The 16,346-nt window shown below is 41.9% G+C and overlaps 7 protein-coding genes across 7 annotated transcripts; 5 read left to right on the top strand and 2 right to left on the bottom strand.

Moving 5' to 3' along the window:
- Window positions 1-180: 180 nt before the first annotated feature.
- On the top strand, window positions 181-670 carry BATDEDRAFT_23854 (uncharacterized protein; the record flags this gene model as incomplete). The annotated part of the gene is made up of 2 exons (XM_006677794.1): window positions 181-288; window positions 470-670. 2 exons carry the CDS (start codon window positions 181-183, stop codon window positions 668-670), a joined length of 309 nt encoding a protein of 102 aa, XP_006677857.1.
- Window positions 671-852: 182 nt separating this feature from the next.
- On the bottom strand, window positions 853-3,053 carry BATDEDRAFT_16206 (pseudouridine synthase CBF5; the record flags this gene model as incomplete). Its single annotated transcript, XM_006677711.1, has 7 exons — window positions 853-1,294; window positions 1,362-1,779; window positions 1,872-1,935; window positions 2,063-2,385; window positions 2,459-2,643; window positions 2,751-2,842; window positions 2,955-3,053. 7 exons carry the CDS (start codon window positions 3,051-3,053, stop codon window positions 1,051-1,053), a joined length of 1,425 nt encoding a protein of 474 aa, XP_006677774.1. The 3' UTR covers window positions 853-1,050.
- Window positions 3,054-3,280: 227 nt separating this feature from the next.
- BATDEDRAFT_23852 (uncharacterized protein) lies at window positions 3,281-4,513 on the top strand (the record flags this gene model as incomplete). The annotated part of the gene is made up of 1 exon (XM_006677793.1): window positions 3,281-4,513. One exon carries the CDS (start codon window positions 3,281-3,283, stop codon window positions 4,511-4,513), a length of 1,233 nt encoding a protein of 410 aa, XP_006677856.1.
- Window positions 4,514-4,774: 261 nt separating this feature from the next.
- BATDEDRAFT_31564 (uncharacterized protein) lies at window positions 4,775-5,998 on the bottom strand. The gene is made up of 2 exons (XM_006677906.1): window positions 5,518-5,998; window positions 4,775-5,359 (listed from the first exon to the last, which is right to left on the bottom strand). Exons 1-2 carry the CDS (start codon window positions 5,689-5,691, stop codon window positions 5,069-5,071), a joined length of 465 nt encoding a protein of 154 aa, XP_006677969.1. The 5' UTR covers window positions 5,692-5,998; the 3' UTR covers window positions 4,775-5,068.
- Window positions 5,999-7,158: 1,160 nt separating this feature from the next.
- BATDEDRAFT_34737 (uncharacterized protein) lies at window positions 7,159-9,566 on the top strand (the record flags this gene model as incomplete). The annotated part of the gene is made up of 5 exons (XM_006677931.1): window positions 7,159-7,459; window positions 7,526-7,680; window positions 7,942-8,086; window positions 8,148-8,223; window positions 8,338-9,566. The coding sequence occupies 5 exons, from the start codon at window positions 7,159-7,161 to the stop codon at window positions 9,383-9,385; spliced, it is 1,725 nt and encodes a 574-aa protein (XP_006677994.1). The 3' UTR covers window positions 9,386-9,566.
- A 685-nt stretch (window positions 9,567-10,251) lies between these two features.
- On the top strand, window positions 10,252-13,907 carry BATDEDRAFT_34736 (uncharacterized protein; the record flags this gene model as incomplete). The annotated part of the gene is made up of 5 exons (XM_006677930.1): window positions 10,252-10,420; window positions 10,570-10,787; window positions 11,001-11,053; window positions 11,160-11,247; window positions 11,324-13,907. 5 exons carry the CDS (start codon window positions 10,252-10,254, stop codon window positions 13,784-13,786), a joined length of 2,991 nt encoding a protein of 996 aa, XP_006677993.1. The 3' UTR covers window positions 13,787-13,907.
- A 42-nt stretch (window positions 13,908-13,949) lies between these two features.
- BATDEDRAFT_34735 (5-aminolevulinate synthase) lies at window positions 13,950-16,297 on the top strand (the record flags this gene model as incomplete). The annotated part of the gene is made up of 3 exons (XM_006677929.1): window positions 13,950-14,295; window positions 14,706-15,766; window positions 15,832-16,297. 3 exons carry the CDS (start codon window positions 13,950-13,952, stop codon window positions 16,159-16,161), a joined length of 1,737 nt encoding a protein of 578 aa, XP_006677992.1. The 3' UTR covers window positions 16,162-16,297.
- Window positions 16,298-16,346: the final 49 nt, after the last annotated feature.

Here is a 16,346-nt window from a genome sequence, read left to right as displayed (position 1 = left end):
TCCAAAAATTAGATTGTACCATCTAATAACCAATGTTTAAAAAACAGCCATTCCAAACATTGCATACAAAAAAACAATCTGTAAACCATACACAACACATATAGATTCAAAGCGTGTATTTTAAAGAGTAGACTGATATCCACATTGAACCAAAGAGGTAGAGACTGACATTCAATGTAGATGAATGGGTTTGAGTCTTGTATTTCACGCATCGATTCGTTGAATAGATCAGTGGTGCATATTGGATGTGGCCAAGTGAGATCCGTACTTTTTGTCCACTTTTTCAAGGTATGCAATCATTTTGGGCTCTTCCCATGGATGATGGTTTAGCTATGTTTATGAATCAATGTAAAACGTCGTGTGTCGAATAGATTAAATAAAGCGGTTAGTCTATTGATGTAGGTTAGGTATAATCAAGCAAGTTTCAATATTTAGATGAACATATTGATGTGCTTGGTATGTGTTATAGCATGCTTCACATGCAGGAGCAGCAACATACAAAGTGATGACCACCGTCATGGTAAATTCGGAAACCGATGAAAAAGACACAGGCAGCTCCGTAGACCTTTGTGAAGAACCTTCCATTGATCTTTGGGGGAACAAACTGTCGCACATATGGCGTTGGGTGATGATTGTGGTGTGCGCCAGCTGCCATGTTGCAAGCAGTTGAATAGGTCGCTAGCAGTGGATTGAGGAATAAAACAAGCAAGATTCAGTCCATCAAGTGAATTGAATCATCACGTGAGCTCACCTGTTCTGAAAATAGTCGTTGTCTTATACTGACCATTGCTCAGATATGCAAGTGTTTTCAGCTGATATTGTATGTTATACACAATGACTCTGCAAAATGACCACTTTTAAATACCGATTGTTTTATTTTGAAATGAATTTGAATCGATTTTATGATGAGCTTATTTGGGTTGTGACTGCAACTAAATTGCTGCAGATATCAAATCCAAGACATTGCAGTATCTGAATATGCTACTCGTTATTCTGATGCGTCTACATTAAAGAGCAAGATAATGTACAGCAAAATAAAAACCTAAACGTTTATTCATCAGACTTGTCCTTCTTCTTCTTCTTCTTCTTTTCAGGCGACTCTTTGTCGTGATCTTTATCCTTGGACTTTTTACTCTTTTTATGTTCCGAGTCTTCGCTGCTCTTCTTCTTCTTTTTGGGCTCTTCTGACTCATCGTCTGCCTTGCGCTTTTTGACTTCTGCCACAGGCTCAACTTCAGTAATCATGGGCTTTTGTGGTGAAATGTCCATTGTAGCAGATTTAGCAGCACCGCCACTACAGAATCCCAAAACAGTGTTATTGAAACAGACTAGTCACTTGAATCAGCATGAATAGCACTTACGTTGCATAATCTTTTGTGTAGGTACTGGAAGATTCGTCGATAGGTCGACCATACTTGTCCAGTTTACCTGATTTGATCATCTTCTTTTTCTCTTGTGCAATAGGACCGAGACCCCATTTGCGAGGATAGGTATCACGCTCCATGATAACACGCTTGATCTTGGCAACAACACCGTGATCGCACGAAGCCATTTCGGCAGTGCTCATCATGGCATAAGCAAGAGCAATGGCTTCACCCTTGGTGGTCATAAGAACAACTTCCTCATGAGTATCGACGCCAGATTCGTAGCGGAGAAGACCAGGAATCATGAGTTTTGCACCATAGCAAACTGCATTGACTGCGCTGTCCTTGACCACAATGCGCTTGTAGGAAGTCAAGAGAGTCTCCAAAGGACGAACAACACGACGAAGATAGGATTCTGTGTCATGAAAATAAAATTGATGAGTTTAACCCATACACATTCGACTATAAAAAAGTCTATACATATCACTTGAAAAAACTCAAACACACCATCTTTGTTGTTATCATAAACCCACTGAGCGTCCAAAATATCGTGCATCGTCACCATTTCATCCTGGAGTGGTGAAAATGTTCCAGGACAAGCAAGTATGAGCACATTGTTGATCAATGTTTTTAAATCAAATACAATTAGCAATACACTAAAAAATTACAGGATAATCAAGAGCAGATTCAAGACGTACATCTTCACCCATGGCTCCAGATCGAACACGACGCAGTTCTTGCATATGACCACCGACACCAAGAAGCAAACCAAGATGAACACACAAGGTTCGAATATAAGTACCAGCCTCACAGCTCACCCAAAAGACTGCCAGGTGACGATCGTTGTCAAACTCGTACAGTTTAGATTCGTGAATAGTACGAATACGCAATTGACGTTTAACAGCGGATATCAGTGGTGGACGTTGAAAAAGAGCACCAGTGAGGGTTTCAATGCCTTGAGCCAGTTTCTTTTCAGACTCAATAAGATCATGAAGTCTCAGCACACACACGTATTCTTTTCCTAAATGTTTAAAATACAGAATGGTGTTAAAGTGCGTTCAATGTGGAGATGAATCAAAAGGGCGAATTGTTACCTGCACCCTGCTGAGATTTGACAAGACGAGTAGCACGATCTACACAGACAATCAAGCATCCAGTGACTTTAGGATCCAGAGTTCCAGAATGACCGGTTTTTTCCACGCGAAGAATACGACGAATCCAAGCCACAACTTCATGGGAAGAAGGATTAGCAGGCTTATCCAGATTGATTACGCCGCATCTTTAAATAAAAATTAGAACCAGAGTTTGAGTTATAACGAGTTAAAAAAAATCAAGACATTTTGATTGGAAAGCCAGCACTTGATTCATATGAGCATAATTTCTTACTTGATGTAGGTTGAAAGATCTCTTTTAAGCGGAGCACATCCAGATGGAATGGGAGTGTAATGAGATGTGCGCACATTCAGTTTGTCATAGTTCTAAACAATCGGCATGATCATCACAAACTTGAATTGGATTAATAACGGAATTTATAAAATTTGGCAATAAAGACAAGATCGGCCATTTACACTGAAAACCTAATAGCATTACCTTTAGCAAAAGAGGCCATTCTGAAGTATCTAAAGTCGGAGTAACCGACGAAGACTTGATGACAAAGTCTTGTTCAGTCTGCTTCTTGGCTACTGACATTTCCTGCTTTGGAGCTGCAAAACGAAATTCAATTCGATTCAAGAAGAAAAAAGATAAATCACGTGAATTTATTTCACTTTTATGTTCCATTGAATTTGCTTGATTCAACAATGGAAACTCGACAACTGCCAACAGCAGAGATTTTGCTGAAAACAGTTTATACTGAACTCGAACATGTGGACATATCGCCATGCACTCGCCATCTCTTTAATCAAGCTTTGTTTGTTATGAAACAGACACAATTAGCTCGACTGCAGCACAATTGGGCTCAAGTTCTTGTGGATCATGCCGATGATCTGATCAACTGCACTTCATTTGGTAAGGTCAGTAAATCTAGTCGCATAGCGTATATGCTAGCATGCATTGTAAAGGCCGCTGTTTACTCGATACAATTTAAAGATCATTCGGACTTGGTAGCAGATATTACGACTTGCGATATTTATAATATACGAGCATTGTTGCAATCTCTTGATAGAGGAGTATTGATTAGTGGATGTCCCATTTCAAACCATCTTGTCTTGTCTTGGATAGTTTTGACCCAGCAGATCTTGACTCGGCTTGACCCTCATTCCCTACTTACTGCTAAACCAAAGTACTTTCTTTGCTCATCTCAACGGATTCCAGCCCAAGTGGTTTACAAAACATCACAACTGATTCCAGCCCAATGTGTTGAAATACACTCGACACCGTTATCCATGTCAGAATTTAATCTTCATTTAACAAGAGAGATATTGCCTACACCAATAATCATTTGCAACGTTTTGGATGGATGTCCATGTTTATCTACTCGACCATGGAAGGATGTTGCTTACATTTTATCTGTGATGGGTGCTGACCGACTTGTTCCTGTTGAAATTGGATCACACTACACGGATGAATCATGGACACAACGGATTATCACGGCAGGTGAATTTTTTCAATACGTTGTCGACACGGAAAGACAGAGTGATGTGGATGCACGACCAGACGAGATCATGTACCTTGCACAGCATGACCTTTTTGATCGAGTTTCTGAGTTGGCATCAGATCTTGCTATACCGGATTATTGTATTATGGCACCATCGGTGCATTCGCGGACTAGATGGATGAGCACTTTGGACTCTTCCATGGATGAACCTCAGATTTGTGTGAATGTATGGATTGGACCAGCTGGAACTCATTCTCCACTTCACACTGACCCATATGATAATCTATTTACTCAGATTGTTGGGTACAAGTATATAAGGCTTTATGCACCTAGTGAAACCAAGTATCTATATCCTCACAATTCATCTACTTTGCTATCGAACACATCACAGGTAGACGTGGCTCATGCAGATCTGACCTTGTTTCCCGAGTTTACAAAGGCAGTGTATGTCGAGTGTATAGTTGGTCCTGGTGAGATGCTGCTTATTCCTTGTGGATGGTGGCATTATGTTGAATCAATAACGTCTAGCATCAGCGTGAGTTTTTGGTTCTAGCAATGTATGAATTTTTAAAGCTGCAATAGCCTGGATAGAGTAGGCTGTATTCATATAAAACCAAGTATAATAAACAGTCTCATGATGGGTGTCAAATGTACTGGGGTTCTGGTGATTGGCATGAAAACAATGATTGGTTCTGCAGTATTGATGTGCTGAACTAAAGCGTATCCAAGTGTTTAGGATACAAAGAGTTTGTTGACATTAGACCCCAGTATCTGGTGATTGTACAATGCAAGACTAGCAAAAGAGAAAATATTTCCGTTCAAAAATAGTTTAATTTTGTCATGCATCCTATGATGGACGGTGTGTTTTGAAGAATTGAGAATGTCTATTGAACCAGTCAATTTCTAGCAGGAAAGCATAACATTCGACCATTGTCTATTCCAAAACAAACTAGTGACTGCAAGATAAATACAAGAGCTACATGAATACGGCTGTAATTCATGGTAAAGGCCTATACTTGATATGTAAAATAAAATAACAATCATGCACAAGGGTGAAGCTGTAGGATTGACATCCCAATCCACCATTGCATTGTATAAACAGAGTGGTCTATTGTACAGCCAAACACACTACTGGAAAAATGCCAGTTTTTCCAGTCGTTGCATTACGACCTTTTCCCCATCCATCTTCAAACACACGAACGACATGTACCAAATCGCCTTGCTCCATATCCAGCTCGTCCTCCTGCTCGGCATGGTAGGATTGGGTAACGTGTGTTGCGTAGAATGTGCCCTCACGACCCGAGGTCATGAGATCTGCCAAGTGAGAAGCGTTGCGTTCGAATTGTAAAGGAATACAAGAGTGCGAAGCAAGACGAGAATCCGTGCGGAGAGATGATGTCTAGAACCAATTCAAGCCCATTGAAAGCATAAGTGATTGAGCCATGCACCCTTTTGCATTATGAATGGCAGTGAAAAGCAAATGCAGATAACTTATCAAAGGGAGGATAAAAAGACGATATGGGATACGATGGGTAGGAATACAAATAAAAAGCTTACCGTCAGAGTTGAGTCTCGTTTAGAATCTGTAGTTGGAATGCCTTCCGTGAGAGCCCGTGACCAAGATCCAAAAGGTTGAAATCCAGACGATCTTTTAGGATGTGGAAGGGTTGGTGGAGAGACAGAGTCATTGATGGAGATTCTAGATTCATGAGTCTGTTCAAGGTCCGACATGGAAAAGGACGAAAAGGCTCTTTCCAGGTTAAGTTCAGAAAAAGACATGCGATGGTTTCGGAGAGTGTATGCATCATCATCGTCTAGATGCGGACTGTGCTCTTGAGACTTGTATTGTGGAATACAGTTTGGCTTTTCGTCTATAGGAGCAGAGGTATTTGGTTCGGCAATGAGCGTCTTGCTGGACGAGTACACGGGAGTAGCCAAGTTGGAATTAGAAAGAGTGGTATTGATGGTTGCAGGGTTAGATGAACGTTTTTCATCAGTACTATCGATAAGGCCGTTTTCGATAGAGGGCTTGGATCGCTGTAAGCGAGGTAGTAGTAAATAGTAAAAAAGAGCAGCCAAGACGGCAACAATGGCAATAGAAATTCCAAGACCAACAGCCAATTGGGATGAGCCAGACATTGAGGATGAATTTGCAGAGTTGGTAGTAGGCAAAGCAGACTGAGTGGTATTTGAAGAAGCGAGTAAAACAGCGAGATGAGCAGAACAGCAAGGATCGTCAGGTTTAGTGATTTTACACCAGTTTTGAGCAGCAGCAACACCAGCGTTGTTATTTCCAAATCCTAAAAATAGTAAAGATGGGAATAGTACCCGAAAGAATAAAAGGACAGAGTATAAGGGGATAAATGAGTTTGACGAGGGGTTTAAACGATGGACAATTAAACAGATGCTTATAAAGAGTCCAACATACCACAATTTTGGGCTTCCAATTCTATTGCACTAATGCATTGGGCAGTGGTATTGGCAGTGCGAGACTGACAAGTGGTATGGAAGGACTGGACAGCTATGGCTCTAGCCTGCACGATCCGAGATGAGGCGTCCAGGTTACATAGGGATTGAGAGCTGATGAGGGTTTGAAGGGTCTGCACAAAATACTGACAACTTTCAGCACAGAGTGGCTGAAGTGTGTTTTGATGAGATGAACAGGACTGACTGGACACCAATGCAGCGTAACATGAAAAGGTAGCGGGATAACGAAGGACAGGAATGGTAGAAGACTGGTGAGATGACAGTAAAGACCTGGATTGTAGTAGTGACATGAATCCAGGACAATCGAGTGACTGAAAGGATGATTGCAGTTGTATCAGATTCCCAATAAATGGATCGAACCCTAAAGTGGTATTATCTATAGTGAAGGACGGTTGAATCATACGCAGGGTGTTGTCAGAAGACCAAACCTTGCACAACGATGACGAAGGGAGAGAAACGCAGTCCAGCTGCTGCATTGTGATCGTAGTTTGTTTTAACTGGTTTTAACTGGATTTAACTTGTTTTAGTGTTGGTTCTGCTGGACAATAAGACTGCAATCGATGGTTAAAACAACAACTGAATCCACCATATGGCCATCCAGCCATCAACTCACACAAAGGTTTATAAACTTTAATATCACGTGATGTAATCTCAAACTCGCTTGCAAGTTCATCCTCACTCTTCACCTCAACTTGCTGGTACAACACTACCATGAAGCAACCTTTTATTCGTCTGCAGTTGTTTCCTCATTCCGACGTTCCCCTACATCAACAGACTTCCCGCAACAAACCTTTTCTGTTCAACCCTGTAGAGCATGACATTGTGCTTGGAACTGTTCTTCGAGTCGGGAGGAAAGTCGACAGAAGCTACAATGCTGCAAGTGGTGCTTCTCCTGCTACTAGAGACTCAAAACCTACTACTAGGGAGCAGAGAGCTGCAAACAATGTCTCACTATCCAGTGATCCGTTGCAAGCTGGTTTCGTTGTTACCCCTGCTGTCGCTTCAAATCCAGGTACTTGCTTGTCCTCCACTCTGCTTGGTCATCACTTACTTATTGTTCTTGTGTTTTGATATAAAGCTACTGTATCTCCGGACCCTGCGTCTCCCACTCGTCTTCAATCTGATTCATCGTCTGTGCAACAGGACAGCACTGCCAATTCCCTTTATGTAGCATTCCGTAGTAAAGTTGTTAGTCGTACTCATGCTGAGATTTGGGTGGGCAGAGATGGCCAGGTAATTTTATGCATAGCATTTAAACTCTTTTATTTCAAATCCTAGAATACCGCAATCCATCGCTTGGCTATACTCGCCATATTGGCACTCCTGTCGTTGATTCCACCTTGTTTGGTTGTCATCCCCTCTGCATCTCCATATGGTTTTGAAATTACCATTCAAAGCTTTCTTGTGCTTGTTTTCCACACTATGCTTTGGATCATCCTGTTGGAACCACTTTGTTGTTTGCATTATGTTTGATTAACCCAACTCTTATCATAGATATACCTCAAGGATATTGGTAGCTCATCTGGCACCTTTCTGAATCGACTGAGACTCTCTCCAAGTGGAAAAGAAAGTAGACCCTATTTGCTTAAATCTGGAGATGTCATTCAGCTCGGTGTGGATTACCAAGGCCGATCCGAAGGTATGTTTATGCTTTCCACCCAGCCATGCATTGAATGCAAAACTCACCTATTTTGATTTAGAAATATACAAGGCCGTTATCATAAAGGTGTTTATTACAATGAAAAATGGGCTACAGACTCGTGCTAGTCCACAAAGGTTGGTTTATTCTATTACTCAAACCAATTGTGTTGTCATTACCTCGATGAATGCCATTGCCATCAGATTCCTTACAATTGCTTTTTGAAATTATGCTTAATGCATTCAAACCAGACTTCGAACCGCTCTTTCATCTCTGATTTCTGCAATGAACCCCAATAATACAGATCACGACACTCCAACTAGACCAACAGATTGCTGTATTTGTCTTGGTCCCATGGCTCCTCTACAGGCTCTTTTTCTCTCCCCTTGCTCGCACTGCTTCCATTACAAGTGCGTAACTCCGCTTTTAGGAACTGGCTACATGTTTCAGTGTCCCATGTGTCGACAAGTCGCTAATCTGGATGCCAGCACTGCTACAGAAATGGACGACGCTTCAATTATTATTGAACACGAGCAACACCTGATACATGGGCTGTCTGAATCAACTAGCGATGCCTTTGCAATAAATAGTACCAGCGACTTGACATCCAACATGTACGCTGCACCGAGTTCATCGTCAGTAATAGATCATGAAGGCACCAGTTCATCCAACCATGTCGTTGGCTTGGCTGAGGATAATACCGAATTGGAGGTTGGGTCGCCAACCTCGGTTCATGCTAGCCATACTCTAGCTAGAAAACCTAAATCTGTCATTGCCGCAATTTCCAGAAGCGATTCTGAATTCACGCATGTTGCTACTGACGGACCTTCTACTTTATCAAACTCTGCAAACAGAGCATCCAATGGCGATTCTTCATCCCAAGATACTAGTCCAAACGGCGCTTCTGAAGCCACCATGCCCATGACTATTCCTACTCGTACTACTCTGAATCATCTCGGCCACTTGCCAGAAAGATTTGATGCCATGTCTGCCACAACACCCCCAAACAATACCATGTCAGTTCCACTATCAACAAACGTTTCCACATCAGGATCTGAACCCGCTACAGCCTTACGGCAGGCTCACCCCAATTCGACAAACCCACTTCCAGCCTCATTCTCCAACCTTTCCAGTGCGCTTGCACGCGGAGATCGTTCTGCTGCTAATGTTGCCATCGACACGTATGGCAAAGCTTTGGCAGATTTGCTAGGTGAAACTCACAACACATTATCTAACGAGGATCTCAAGGCACTTAAAGAGCGTCTTATTCAATCCTTGTTGCCTCGACAACACGAATAAGACTTTTCTATTTTTTGTTCGACTGTACACGTTAATACATTTATTTGTCTTTTAAAGAGGGTTTTGCATGGTCGTTTTGATTTACAGCCGTATTCACGTAAAATGAAACACTTTTCTGTAGTTATCTTGCAGACTTTATTTTCCTCTGAAATAAACAATGGTTAAATATTCGTTGCTATTGAAACTCTTTTCATATCAGATACGTTCGCGCTCTAGTTTAACATATCTCACGAACGCAACTCTACATGCTGGTCACGCAATGTTTACTTGAAATGTTTGGAAGAAAGGAAAGTTGGAGGTCGAAAACATGTGGAGTGTATTGGAACAGAGACGTGAATATTCGCTCTGTATTTTGTACAAGAATGAACATTAAGAAACTAATGAGTTCAAAGGGCACAATGTTGTGCAGTAAGATGAGCGTCAATCCAACATGACTGTTTATCGTGTATTTCGACTCTATGGTTTCATTTTACGTAAATACGGCCGTAATTATTCATACTTTGAAGCACTTTGCTTTGGTCAAGGAGATTAAAATATTAAATCAGTAGACTACAAATGCATCTACTCTCAGATATTGTCATGAATAAAGCTTGAACATTTTTATCACAGAATGTATACGCTTTAAACTATTTGGGATAAAATATGTATGATTGAGGGAATGGTGGATGAACGACCTCGGTTAAACACCTATATTTTGTCATCAGTTCATTTTATCTTGAACATATTTAGTCATGCTAAAAGTATTGCACCACTATAAAACATTCGATTATCTTTTTCTACTTATTCTTGTTTGTTGCAAACTCGACTAGATTCCCTAAATAAATACGCGATACGGCTATACATTCCGTTGACTATAGTCTAGTTAAATGCTATACACGGGATACCTCACTACATGGGTGGTAGGTTGGTTAACACTTTCAGGATGTCCTGTTAATGCTAGTACACGACCTGGCCCAAAGAGTCTGACAACGCTAAGAACGCTCATTGTTGGTGACCCTACATACAGTAGTGTTGGGTCCGACCAGCTTGCTTTTGGTAAGTTGCTGATTATTATGTTGAACCGTGTTCATCAAACCTTTGTTTTCATGACATGTTCAAAATTTATGCTGCAATGTATAATAACCTAGTGCTATCATGTCTCTTGAACTCTATATATCCAATGATATGAATTTATATATGAATAGGCGTTATGCTTGCCATCAATGATATCAATAATAATCGTCCAACATTATTGCCCGATGTGACACTTGCAGCCGATAGAATTGACGCGAACTTGACTGTTCCAGGTACCACTTATCGTCAGTTTCTTGCTCTCGCAAAACAGCAAACCTACTCACTATTCGCTGGTCCACTGAGTACCGAGCTGACTAGTGCGTCTACATTATTTTCGTCTTACAAGTCGGTATGTATAGTGCATGCTGATATTTTAAGATATGACCCTGTGACAAAAAGTGAACATGCTGACAAATCAAGATGGTCACCAGTGCAGCTATTAGACTATTTTAATACCTCGTCCTGTTTAGTCAAAACTTGTTGGCAATTGAATTTTATTTACAAAACCATTTGCTCATATTCTTATCTTGTCATATACGGTGGATTTTATTATATCATCTAGATTCTTTCTTTTTCTCCCACTGCCAACTCAACCAGCTTTAGCGACAAGTCCATGTAAGTGGTTTAAATGCTGACAAATGCTGGGCTGCCGACTTTTTAAATACTGTGCAGCAGCCTAATCATGTTTGATTTTATGCCATTTAATCCCGACTTTAAATAGCTATGGATCTTTTTGGAGATATACCAATCCAGTAGAAAATTTGGCTTACCCTGCTATTGCCCTAATTCAAAAATTTAACTGGACTCAAGTAGGTTATCAATTAAGCTTTGAAATTTCAGTCTTGGGTTGAATCTTAATTTATTTTCCACAACTCCCAAAAACAGGTTGTGCTGACATGGGTTGAAGGAACTGAAGGCACGACTTTGGCCGACACATTTTCTGCCTATGCCATTTACCAAAACATTACCATGGCTGCCAAGGTCCCGTTTGCCATTTCAAGTGACGATGATTTGTATATGCAAACATTGGGTCCTCTCAAATTCATCCGATCCACCAAGGCACGTATCATTGTTTTGGCGGGTGGACCCAGCTATGGGATTGATATCATGCTTGCTGCCAACCGTCTTGGCATGATTGGAAATGGATATGTTTGGATCACATTGCAATCGCTATTTTCACCCGACTTTGCTCGTCAACAAGCTTACTGGGGCAATGAGTTTACTCCGAATATCCTCAAGGGTGCGTTGCAGCTATCTACTCCTCACAATGTTAATATGAATGGAGCTGCATTCAACAGCTTCAATACTATTTTCAACACGTACAAGAACTCGGCGTTGGTCAATGACTCGGCATTCTACAACTGTTTTACGACCACCAATTCCTCCAGTCGCTGTTTTTACCCCAATGCGCTCTATGACGACCCAGGAACCAATACGATTCCTGCGTACAATATTTTAGCTGGGTATGATGGTGTGATGACTACTGCTCTTGCAATGGATGCCGTGGTAGACGCTTCGAGTTTAGCAGGCAATTCACTTGCACCTCCAGCTGGATCGAAATACGGAAAAGTGGGTCTTTCAGATATTATTGCAGCAGCACAAACCTACTCGTGTCTGACTGGCATATCGCAATTTACTTCAGTGGGTGATCCTGGCATTCCTTATACTGTTAACCTCTGGAACGGTACTTCATGGTCGGCTAGTTTAGCTCAAGTTTCTGTTGGTGTCATCAACATGTCGACTGTTATAGACAGTGGTTCTTCGAATGTAAGCCTTGCTTTATCCAAATACTTTTGGACCGATGGAACCAGTGCTGCCAGTTATATTCCACCACAAGAGCCTGTTTTGGTTGAAGAGTTTGTTTCTTGGGATACTCCCGATACCAAGGCCATTATTGCCATCTACATCGTTTTTTGGATTTTCCTTGGTATTACTCTAGTGGTTCTTGTCATCAAAAGAAGAGCGCCAGATGTTCGTAGTATTTCACCCAACTTTTTATTGCTCTTGACCATTGGCATTGCTATTGCATCGTTGAATATCTTGACACTTCCAGGCAAATACAAGCCACTGGGCTGTTTATTGCGTCCATGGCCCTTGTCGGTTGGGTTCTGCATTGTTTTTGTAACGATTCTAGCCAAAACTCACCACATATATTACGTGTATGACAATATCGAGTTGTATAAGCTTCCCAGTCTTTTATTCAACTCTTTCAGACTATACATTCTTGTTGCAGCCGTGTCCATTGTCAACATATCGATTCTAATTGGATATACAGTAAAGGCACCGTTGATCAGTAGCTTTATCTATGATGACCAACACAACAAAAACATGTACACATGCATTCCCGTCAAAAACGGAGCCTTTTTAACCAACAGTTTAATATGGCTCACGATTGCATTCAACATTGTTCTCTTGCTAGCCAACATTATGTTTTCGTTTTGGATTCGAAACGCACCCTCGGCAATGGGAAACGCACGTCGACTTGGATATGTTGTGTACATTTCTACACTGCTCGTGTTGGTAGTGATGGTTGGAGGATTTTCGGGGATATCGACCATTGCAACCGAGTTTTTTGTAGAGTCGATTCTAGTTTTATTTGATTTGGTAACCATTTATGGTTTTTTGGTAGGAGCACCGCTCTTTGGAGCCGTGACAGGGTATGTAGCCAAGAATCTATCAGGGATTTCAGGTTACGGATCTAGTAAAGAGGGGGGAGGATCTACATCGGGTGTAGTGAGTGGAACACAGAGCACGGTACAGCCAGCAGCAAGAGGAGTACGAGGCCGTAAACGAGATCAATTTCGAATTACATTTAGGGAAGAAGCCAAAGAGCCCGGAGTGACTGCACAAACGTGTTTTGAAAGTATCAATGGTACACTCCATATGCGAGAAGGGTTTCTTCAATGTACGTCACATATTGTTCCCACATGGGCAGCGGTGAATGTCACACTGATTTTAGATGGACTCAATCTACTTCTTTGCGTAAGTGGGACGGATGATCAAACGACTGAATTTAATCTTACGAATCTCGTCTCGGTTGAGGTATTGGAGAAACATCCGACGGAAGCTGTTTCAAATTGCTTGATATTAAAACAGGCAACTCAAACACATATCCTCCAACTCAAAACGTATGCGCAAGCATACACTCTTGCGGTTGAATTGGCCAAAAAGATGGTACCAGAAGAGGCAGAAGATCAGCGAGTTCATTTGCAAAACACGGACAGGATTTTAAAGAGCGTCGTGATGGTTGGACATGGAGAAACAGCCGAGGGCACGGAGAATAAAAAGGCGACTCTGACCCGACCGGTAGTCAAGAAGGTCAAGGTAGAAGTGGAAGATGAAGATTAGACCCTGTTGGGCTTATATGGCCAAGTGAACACCTGATTTTATCAACGGAGAAACTTGAAGTTGGCGATGACGGTATTCTGATGGCTTAGAATGCTCGATAATAAACAATTTCATTTTATGGATTTGAGGAATGCTCTCAACTTTTTCCAACTTTCAACTTCAAATGGAATCACTTCTTTCGTCAGTCTCTCGTGCATGTCCTTTCCTATCCAAGACTCCTGTTACTCAACTACGCAGGCTGTCTACCATGCCTAGCTCTTTGTCAGGCTCATCATCTTCTGCTCTTCTAGCAACTGCTCAGAAATGTCCTGTTATGGGCACTGCGCTTGCTGTTCAGTCTTGTCGCAATGGCATTTCCACCTCTGCCATGTGTCCGTTTGCATCAGCTGTTGATTCTATCTCAATGGTGGGTCCTGCTGGAACCTCTCGTCCCCCTGCTGCTGTTGGCCAGGTCCCTTCGTTTGTCAATGGACGTCATGCTTCTTTGCCCCATGGTGGCTCTCATCAAGGTCAGTGTCCTGACCTGTATAACTATTCCTTTTGATGCCAAGTGTTTACCAGCTATTTCCCCCCATCAACGATATCTATCTTATCTTTGACTTGTTCTATTGAGAAACATGGCTTCAATGATGACTAGTTTCCTGTCATTCCAACTTTGAATTGATTTCTACGCCTTGCATAAGCAAGACTCCCTTTGGGATTTTGATTTTCTAGTTTGGTGTTGTCAGTGCGTCACTGTTTGGCTTGATAATGGATTGCTAACCATTTGCATTATCGTTTATTTTTGCCGACTTGTTCATGTGTTTGCTTTCAACGTGATCTAATTCTCCGGGCTTGTTTGCGGCGGTTTTGCATCACTTTTCGTCATTCAAATGCCGCCTTACTCATGCACCCCACATCGTATTGGTTCTGTTCACAGCTCCAGCCAAAAAGTCTGATACCCCGTCTGCTGCAACCTGCACTGGTAGTGCTCCGTTTAATTATGAGGAATTCTATCGTAACGAGCTGGATAAGAAACACAAGGACAAGAGCTATCGCTATTTTAACAACATTAACCGATTAGCCCAACTGTTCCCTACCGCCCATACTGGCACAGGTGAACATGTCACTGTCTGGTGTTCCAACGATTATCTTGGCATGTCCAAGCATCCTCTTGTTACTGAAAACATGAAATCAACGTTGGACATGTACGGTGCTGGTGCCGGTGGTACTCGTAACATTGCCGGCAATGCTCAATTGCATTTAAGTTTGGAACGAGAGCTTGCTAGTTTACACGAAAAACCGGCCGCCCTTGTCTTTTCTTCCTGTTTTGTAGCTAATGATGCCACACTCTCTACTCTCGCTAGCAAAATGCCTGGCTGTGTCATCTTCTCTGATGCCTCCAACCACGCTTCCATGATTCAAGGCATTCGTAACTCGGGTGCTAAAAAAATGATCTTTAAACACAATGATGTGTCACATCTCGAGTCTTTACTTCAAAAAGTAGATATTAATGCACCCAAAATTATTGCGTTCGAGTCGGTCTACTCCATGTGCGGATCCATTGGTCCCATCAAGGAGATTGCTGCTCTTGCTCGAAAATACAATGCCATTACATTCCTTGACGAAGTACACGCTGTTGGTATGTATGGTCGCACTGGTGCTGGTGTTGCCGAATACATCAATGTCATGGATGAGATTGATATCATTACTGGCACTCTTGGTAAAGCTTTTGGCGTTGTTGGTGGATACATTGCTGCTTCTTCCGGACTCATTGACATGATCCGTTCATATGCTCCTGGATTTATTTTCACCACATCCTTGCCACCTGCCGTTGTATCGGGTGCTCTGACTTCAATTCGCTATCTCAAGGCTTCTCAAGCTGAACGTTTTGCCCAACAACACCACACTCGCGACCTCAAAGGTCGTCTTGACGAGCTTGGTATCCCTGTTATTCCTAACCCAAGTCACATAGTTCCTGTTCTTATTGGCGATGCCGAGGTGAGTTTAAATTCGGCTTATTTGTCTACATCTATAAATACATTTCTAACACCACTGATTTCTAGACTGCCAAGTCTGTTTCGGACGAGCTGCTTTACAAGCACCAGATTTATGTGCAAAGTATCAACTTCCCCACTGTTTCTAAAGGAGAGGAACGTCTTCGTATCACTCCTACTCCAGGTCATACCAAGGAGCATACGGATGTCTTGGTAGGTGTCCTTTCCAGGATCTGGGAAGAACGCGGTCTCAAGTATGTTAGCGACTGGGCTAAAATGGGAGGAAACGCTGGTGTTGGTACTGGACAGCGTGCTGAGCAGTTGGTTACTCTCGAAGATATTCAAATGCCTAGCCCTGCACTTACTGACATGCCTCAGCTTCTTCAAGCCACTGCCTAAGTCTGGCCCGCTTGTTTTTTATATCCATTGCTGCCCTGATTTTGATCCTGTCTATCTTCACTTGACATCTACTTTTGATTCGAGTTTATTGAAATCATTGTTATGAATATATTTGAAACAGCTTTTTCCAATATGTAATTTAAAACCTATTTGAATATGGGGTCAATTCACATTCTACAACCGTT

This window comes from Batrachochytrium dendrobatidis (assembly GCF_000203795.2).
Source record: "Batrachochytrium dendrobatidis JAM81 unplaced genomic scaffold BATDEscaffold_4, whole genome shotgun sequence".
NCBI lineage: Eukaryota > Fungi > Chytridiomycota > Chytridiomycetes > Rhizophydiales > Batrachochytrium > Batrachochytrium dendrobatidis.
Note: the sequence above shows the minus strand (reverse complement) of the source record. Positions and strands in the feature narration are given on the sequence as shown.